Source organism: Salmo trutta, chromosome 22 (assembly GCF_901001165.1).
Source record: "Salmo trutta chromosome 22, fSalTru1.1, whole genome shotgun sequence".
Lineage (NCBI taxonomy): Eukaryota > Metazoa > Chordata > Actinopteri > Salmoniformes > Salmonidae > Salmo > Salmo trutta.
In genome coordinates, this window is record NC_042978.1 from 23,787,722 (window position 1) to 23,796,229 (window position 8,508).

General features: G+C 39.8%; 1 protein-coding gene across 2 annotated transcripts in view; it reads left to right on the forward strand.

The window, feature by feature from the left end:
- The window catches only part of mcf2l2 (MCF.2 cell line derived transforming sequence-like 2), a 131,508-nt gene extending 125,260 nt beyond the window's left edge, over nucleotides 1-6,248 (forward strand). The window contains exons 33-34 of one of the 2 annotated variants that reach the window (XM_029707320.1): nucleotides 3,432-3,529; nucleotides 4,247-6,248. In XM_029707320.1, coding sequence (XP_029563180.1) covers nucleotides 3,432-3,529; nucleotides 4,247-4,338 — 190 coding nt within the window. In that variant the 3' untranslated portion in view covers nucleotides 4,339-6,248. The remainder of the gene's footprint in view (nucleotides 1-3,431; nucleotides 3,530-4,246) is intronic. The other variant, XM_029707321.1, reaches the window with a different exon arrangement.
- Nucleotides 6,249-8,508: the final 2,260 nt, after the last annotated feature.

An 8,508-nucleotide genomic window follows, 5' to 3' on the forward strand; every position in this document is an offset into this window, starting at 1 on the left:
TCTTGATGATGTGTTAAGTGCTTGATAGTGTATGTGATATCAACAGAGAGGTATATTTTCTGGGTAACCTAAATATTGACTCATTTTCTTCAAGCTGTCCACTCAAGAAAAAGCTTCAAACTGTAACCAGTGCCTGCGATCTGGTTCAGGTTATTATTCAACCTACCAGGGTATATATGAATGAAATCATCCACGTGTATTGATCACATCTTTACTAATGCTGCAGAAATATGCTCCAAAGCAGTATCCACACCCATCGGATGTAGTGATCACAATATAGTAGCCATATCTAGAAAAACCAAAGTTTCAAAGGCTGGCCCTAAAATAGTTCATAAGAGATCATACGAGAGGTTTTGTAGTGATTCCTATGTTGAAGATGTAAAGAATATTTGCTGGTCTGTGTGTATTGAAGAACAACCAGATGCCAGAATTTACACATTTATGAAATTGCTTCTTCAATGTACTGATAAGCATGCACCCAGTGGATTGATGAGGAATTAAAACATTTTATGGTTGAGAGGGATGAGGCGAAAGTCTGGCTGCACAGCCGATTGGCAAATTGAAAAATCATATGACTAAACTAACCAAAAAGAAGAATAAGTTGTACTACGAAACAAAGATAAAAGATATAAAGGGTGATTAAAAAGCCTTGGAGCAGCTTAAATTACATTTTTGGCAAAAAGGCAAACTCAGCTCCATCCTTCATTGAATCAGATGGCTTATTCATCACAAACCCTCTGATATTGCCAACTACTTTAATTACTTTTTCATTGGCAAGATTAGCAAACTCTGAACCTTCATATCCCTTAATAACTGACCAAATTATGAAAGACAAGCATTGTTATTTTGAATTCTTTAAAGTGAGTGTGGAAGAGGTATAACAATTATTGCTGTCTATCAATAATGGCAAACCACCTGGTACTGACAATTTGGATGGAAAATTACTGAGGATGGTAACGGACTATATTACCAGTCTTATTTGCCATCTCTTCAATCTAGACCTACAGGACAGTGTGTGCCCTCAGGCCTTGAGGGAAGCACAAGTAATGCCTCTACCCAAGAATAGCAAAGCACCCTTTACTGGTTCAAACAGCTGACCCATCAGCCTGCTACTGACCTTTAGTAAACTTTTGGAAGTTGTTTGACCAGATACAGTACAATGCTATTTCACAGTAAACAAATGAACAACTGACTTTCAGCACGCATATAGGGAAGCGTACTCAACACTGACACAAATGGTTGATGATTGGCAGAAAGAAATTGGTAATAAGAATATTGTGGTATGTAACGGCTGTCGTCAGAATTAGACCAAGGTGCAGCGGAGGATGTGTTCACCATTAGAATTTTAATTGAAAAAGAGAACACTACAAAAATAAACAAAAGACGACAGCAAAACAGTCCTGTCAGGATTAACTCTACACAGAAAACACTAGACAGAAACAATCACCCACAAAACCCAAAGGAAAAACAGGCTACTTATGTGTGACTCCCAATCAGCAACAGCGAACTACAGCTGTGCCTGATTGGGAGCCACACACGGCCAATCCAAAGAAACCAGCCAACATAGAAAAATTAACATAGAATGCCCACCCAATGTAACACCCTGGCCTAACCAAAATAACGAACAAAAACCCCTTTCTATGGCCAGGGCGTTACATGATAGCTGTTTGTTAGACTTCAGTGCAGCTTTTGACATTATCGATCATAATCTGCTGCTGAAAAAACGTATGTTTTATGGCTTTACATCCTCTGCCATATCATGGATCGAGAGTTACCTATCTAACAAAACACAGAGGGTGTTTTTTTAATTGAAGCCCCTCTAACGTAAACCAGGTAGAGTTTGGCATACCACAAGGTAGCGGTCTTGCTTGGACCCTTACTTTTTTTCTATTTTTACTAATGACCTACTAGTCTTGAGTAAAGCCTGTGTGTCTATTTATGCTGATGACTCAACATTATACACACCAGCTACCACAGCAAGTGAAATCACTGCAACACTTAAAGAGCTGCAGTCAGTTTTAGAATGGGTGGCTAGTAATAAGCTAATCCTTAATATATCCAAAACTAAAAGCATTGAATTTAGGACAAATGATTTGCTAAATCTTGTAATGAATAATGTGTCAATTGAGAAGACTGAACTGCTAAGTGTAACCCAAGATTGTAAACTGACATGGTCAGAACATATTGATGCAAGGTAGCTAAGATGGGGACAGGTCTGTCTGTAAAGCTCTGCTTTCTTGACATCACAAGCAACAAAACAAGTCCTACAGGCCATAATTTTATCACGCCTGGACTACCACCTAGTTATATGGTCAAGTGTCACAAAAAAAGACAGGCAAATTACAGTTGGCCCTGAACAGAGCAGCACAGCTGGCCCTTAAATGTACACAGAGGGCTAATATCAATAACATGCGTGTCAATCTCTCCTGGTTCCAAATAGAGGAAAGATTGACTGCATCACTACTTGTCTTTGTGAGAGGTAGTGGCGTGTTGAAAGCACCAAATTGTCTGTTCAAACAGCTAACACACAGCTCAGACCCTCATACATACCCCACAAGACCTCCAAAGTGGGGTCTCTTCAGTCCCAAAGTCCAGAACAGACTCTGGGAAAGGCACAGTACTACATAGAGACATGACTACATGGAACTCTCTTCCACAACAAGTAACTTAAGCGAGCAGTAAAATCTGATTTAAAAAAAACCCCTGATAAAACAGCACCTTACGACGCGGACTTTGAAGAGACACACACACACACACACACACACACACACACACACACACACACACACACACACAAACACGCACACACACTGTAAAATTTGACCTTTTATATTGTACATTTCTAATAATAGAGTAATAATGCAATATGATGTATTGTTTTATTTATGATATAGGCTGTTGTTTTGTTGTGATGTAATTGTTTTAATCCTGTAGCTGATGGGGGATCCTAATAAATACTAAATACATGAGAAATGGGGCCAGTGCACCTTCTCATGTCCCTTCATGTGGGTGGTTCGCATCAGGCCAAGGCCAGAGAGTGCTTGTTCTGCTAGGCAGAGCTGCAGAGTGTACAGACAGAATGCTGGGAGGATTTAAATACATATATGAAACAGTATAGAGGCTTTGGACAGAATCAACTGTCGGAAGCAGCAGCATAACCAATGAATACACAAGCTTTCCATCACACGAAGCAGGGTGTCAAAAACTGAAACTTTGGACTTGACAGTTCACAGACAAGATCATAGAGAGAACTCCTGATCAAATACTATGCCTATAAATACGTGAGATTGTACACTCCCAGGGCCCCATCAGCTCTCCCCACTGCCAGTGGCAGTAATCCAACTCCTAGTCACTCTCTGATCACTTCTATTCCAGCATGAGACCCTACACCAGCCTTTCCATTAAAGCCTACATTCTCTTTCATGTTTTAGGCTAGTCAAGAATCTTATTACTCAGAAGACAGGTCTGGTACCGCCCAGTATACTTCAGACAGCAGCAGAAGGAGGTCACTCATACTGTAACACTACTGGTATTTCTGACTAATCCACATCCACTATAAAATTATGAGGTATTCCTGGCATTGCAAGAAAACACTCACCCTAGCTCAAAGCGGTAGTTTGATTCAGTGCTGGGGGATTGGGCAGGGTGCGTGCTTGGGAGGACTCTAACGGTAAAGCTTTTGCCTGAGAGGTGAACAAGCAAAGCATGATGTCATCCATTGCAGCATGATCTCTCTCTCCCTCCCTCCCTCACCTCAGCCTTCCCTTGAAATGTTCAGTTCACGGCCTTGCTTGTCTTGTTGTCTTGGAGCTCTGTCCTTTAAACAAGTGCTCTCTCAAGCTCTTGTCTGCACTGAGAGGAATGCCATCTTCTGTTCTTTGCTTGGGCAGTTGACATATTTTTGCTCAGAGCTTCCCCACTTGAAACCATTTATAAGCCACATTCCAGCAGCATACTGGTTTGTACTACTATTAAGTTGAATAGAAGCACTCTTCACTGGTATTGATCTTAATCAATATTGTTTCTCCATCGTGTCCTTCTTTACACTGCTATTAAAACTGCATTGTTTGGTCAGTCATTGTATCCATTCTATGCAACCCCTCTCTAAAAAGACTGATGGTGATGTTTGAATCTTAAGAATCACCACTCCCTTCACGCCTGTTGCTTGGCCTCCATAATGTTAGATCCTAACTCCCATGTATGTGAGTTTGCGTCGTTAACTCTTCTTTTTGTTTTTACATTCCAGATATCTTCAGTGACATGTGCACAGCAGCTCTGTCTGACTCAGAGGAAAATGAAACCAGTACGTGGGGAGATGTATCTCAGGAAAGTAGATAAGCATGATGGACCATTTGGCCATGAACTTCTGGAACATGCTGTTAGCCCAACTTGGTCAAGCTTCAAAGTGGGGGAGCAATTTCAGCTGCTGTGTGCAGACAGAGAAAAAGCAAGTCTGAAGTCAAGTCAATAGTGGTGTAGCTGCCCTCTGTTGTTGCTATGCTACACTGAAAATAAGACCTTTGCTCGGCTCAGCTACTGAGATTAAAGAAAATAACTTTTGCCACCATTTTGCCATGTGTCAAACCCTGTACTTGATTAGTGCTCTCAAAGATATTCTGATGTGCCTTTGCTGCACACCACACTCCCTCCTGTGGCCTAATCAAGGGTGTAGTCATTACCTCTTGCAACGGAAACCGTTTACCGTTTAAGAACCAAACAGAAACAAACAGAGCAAACAGAATGAAATGGGTAGGGAATTACCTGAATTTGTCCAATAGAAACTTTAGTTGTTGTTGGAAAACATTTGGCAACAGAATAGGCATAATGAATACACCCCAGGTAACCTTTTGTGAGGAGGGTCATCCTGAACACAGTGGGCCAGGAAGTACCACCATGGAAACTGGAGATCTCTCCATCGAGGGGAATAATCTTTGATCTATAGACTTAATTGGAGACAAGCTTGATTGTATTCTTACCTTTTAAAAATCCTTAAAGTTTAAATTTCTTCAAACTTTGTTTCGTCCTGCTGAATTCCTTGCCCGTTCAGTTGTTTTATAAATAACTGAGGGATTTCTCATTTTGCAAGAGATATTATTCTATTCCCTGAACAACATAAATAGCTCTTTACTTCATCTTATGTACATACATGTAATATATTTCTTTTTTTCACTCGTGTAAAATCTGTGTATAACTATTCTATAAATATCAATTCCCATCTGATCATTATATAAGTATTCATGCCATCTTCTTTCAGATTTTGGCTTGTGCCTCCCCATTGGATTCATCTCAAATGTACTGTATGTCCTGGTTGGAATGTAGTGAATTTACCCATGAAGTAGCATCTTATGGTTGATTATGATTACAAGCATTGAACATAGGAATTAACTTATTCTAACAATGCACTATCATTGTAATGAAAATATTCAAATTTTACTGTACAGAATATTTATTGCTATACGCTATGTTCCCAATATATAATGTTTTACTATTATGCATATTTAAGAACTAGCTAAGAGCCATCAGTGATATGACTCATATGATCCTTCAACAGTTTATCATCTGACTTTTGTATAAATATCAGTGTTTCTAAGCCATTGAATGCCCCAGATATTATATAACATACCTGAGATTGTCTACGGCCACAGTATAAGTATAGCAGTCTTGTAATATAAAGAGCCTCAAAAAGCTGTATTGCTACTGCAAACATTTTTGTATTTATTTATTTGACTTTTATATCCAGGTTTGTCATTGAGAACCAATTATTTTTCACAATAACAACATATTATTCAATGAACTTGTTGCATCATGTCAATGTGATTAAATCTTCTCTGAATATGACCGTCAAGGAACATTTCAAGTGTTTTAACAATTTGGGGTGTTTTAAGTATTGGAAGACACTGAAAGTTATCAGCATGTTCTCAAATGGACTGAAGACAGAGGAAACTCTAGATGCAGTGTGGTAAATCCTGGTGATGGAATGTGAAAAAGAGGTCTGGACCTTTGCAAAAAATATCTAAGACGTTATGAAATTCAGCCAAAAGGCAATGAATTCCCACAAAGCAGCTGCCTTTTTAGACAGGTTTTTGACTCATTTGTGATGATTTAAGGCTGTGTTAAAATGAAATGTCATTATTTACGGTGAAAGCAGAATAAATCTGTGACTGTTTTTATGGATCATGCCATCTAAGTGATGTGTAAATTATTTTTTCTGTAAAGTATATGATGAAATACATGCGTCTTGAAAGCCATTATTTATTTCTGCTCTTTTGTCAGTAATCAATGGGGTTTCGGGTAGCAGAATACAGCCAGCCCACTACATCATTGTAATTCCCTCAGTTGATGACTGGTACTAACTTTTGATCTGCTTTCTTCTCCCGAGATGAAACTATATTTTAAAAATAAGCACATTAAGTTTTAAATGCTCAAGATATCTAGTCTCTGGCAACAGTTACATGAAAGAAATGATCAAAATATAATTATTTATAGCACTTGAAAAGAAATGTGTCTAAAAACGTATATTCTTTCTCTCAGAATCATTCATTTTCACCAAAAGCATTAACCTAAACCTGCCACTCTGAGTACATCAACAGATTTCTTTACAAAACTGTTATGCAACATATTTTTGGATTAAAAGTTTGAAAGATGTGATCTTCTTCGTAGGCCAAATTTCCTTGCTGGTGATTATCATATAGATGTACATTTCATGTCGTTTTGCATTGCCTTTCACTATCTTTTAATTTCCATTGGCATATACACTACTAGGGCATATCTTAGCACTAGCTCCACTTCAATAAAGTGTTCCAAAAAAACTATTGTGCAGTATCCTGGACCTTTTCAATTAAGGTACTTATCACTGCAATGTGAACATTTAGTCCATCACAGCCAATCACTGCGGTAGAAATTGAGTGTGGTACAGGGAATGACAATGGCAGGGGGGTGGAGGGCAAGGCAAGGCTTTGTTGTACAATGTCTTTCAAGTTACATATGGGAATACAGGTGGAGAGAGGAGTTGACACAAAGAGCTGGGGATGTGACAGGCATACAGAAGCTGGGACTTGAGGAAAAAAGGAAAAGGAGGAAAGGGACTTGCTTGCGCTCATCACTTTGTCCTCCAGGCTTGGTGCAGGTTCCAGAGGCTCTGTGAAGACAAACTCTGCAGCGCAGCCAGAAGGGCCTGCTGGGAGGAATTAATCATGAGCATCGGCCCCAGGAACAAACTCTCAGTGATGACAACAGGGAATATTGGGCAGTTCAAAGAGGTAGGCCTGTACTATAGGTATTTTGTCTTTTAGCCTTGTCTGGGTGCAAGTCTGAGAAAGTTGATTTGCCTGAGAGGGACTGAAATGAAAACCGTAGGTTGACGCTGTCTTGTTGCTCCACACTCCTCTTCATGTAAGCCTAGAAACGGGAGAGGAATAAATTATGTGCTAGCCTATCTCACTTGTGAATGTACAATGCACCTTTCTCAAATCAAATGTTATTGGTCATAAACATATTTAGCAGATGTTATTGCAGGTGTAGCGAAATGCTTGTGTTTCTAGCTCCAACAGTGCAGTAGAATCTAACAATTCCCAACAATACATACAAATCTAAAAGTAAAAGAATGGAATTAAGAAATATATAAATATTAGGACGAGCAATGTCGGAGTGGCATTGACTAAAATACAGTAGAATAGAATACAGTATATAAATATATAATTAGTAAAGCAGTATGTAAACATGATTAAAGTGGCTAGTGTTCCACTATTAAAGTGACCAGTGATTCCATGTCTATGTATATAGGGCAGCATCTTCTAAGGTGCAGTGAATAACCAGGCGATAGCCGGCTAGTGATGGCTATTTAACAGTCTGATGGCCTTGAGATAGAAGCTGTTTTTCAGTTTCTCGGTCACAGCTTTGGTGCACCTGTATTGACCTCTCCTTCTGGGTGGTAGCTGGGAGAACAGGCCGTGGCTCGGCTGGTTGATGTCCTTGATGATATTTTTGGCCTTCCTGTGACATTGGGTGCTGTAGGTGTCCTGGAGGGCAGGTAGTGTGCCCCTGGGGATGCATTGGGCAGACCGCACCACCCTCTGGAGAGCCCTGCGGTTGCGGATGGTGGAGTTGCTGAACCAGGCGGCGATACAGCCCGACAGGATTCTCTCAATTGTGCATCTGTAAAAGTTTGTGAGGGTCTTAGGGGCCAAGCCAAATTTCTTCAGCCTCCTGAGTTTGAAGAGGCGCTGTTGCGCCTCCTTCACCACACTGTCTGTGTGGGTGGACCATTACAGATTGTCAATGATGTGTACTGCGAGGAACTTGAAGCTTTATGCAATATTTATTAACAGCACTGTAACAGTTGGCATTTGGTAGGTTATTGGTAGGTTGCCAGTAATAGGGCAGGCTACTATCTTCGTTATTTTGGTCAACAATATTCTAGCTTGAAAAAAAACAGAGGTATGTAATGAGGTATAGAATTATGTAACGGTATAGAGTTATAGACGACCATTGTCCCACATCTCAATTAAC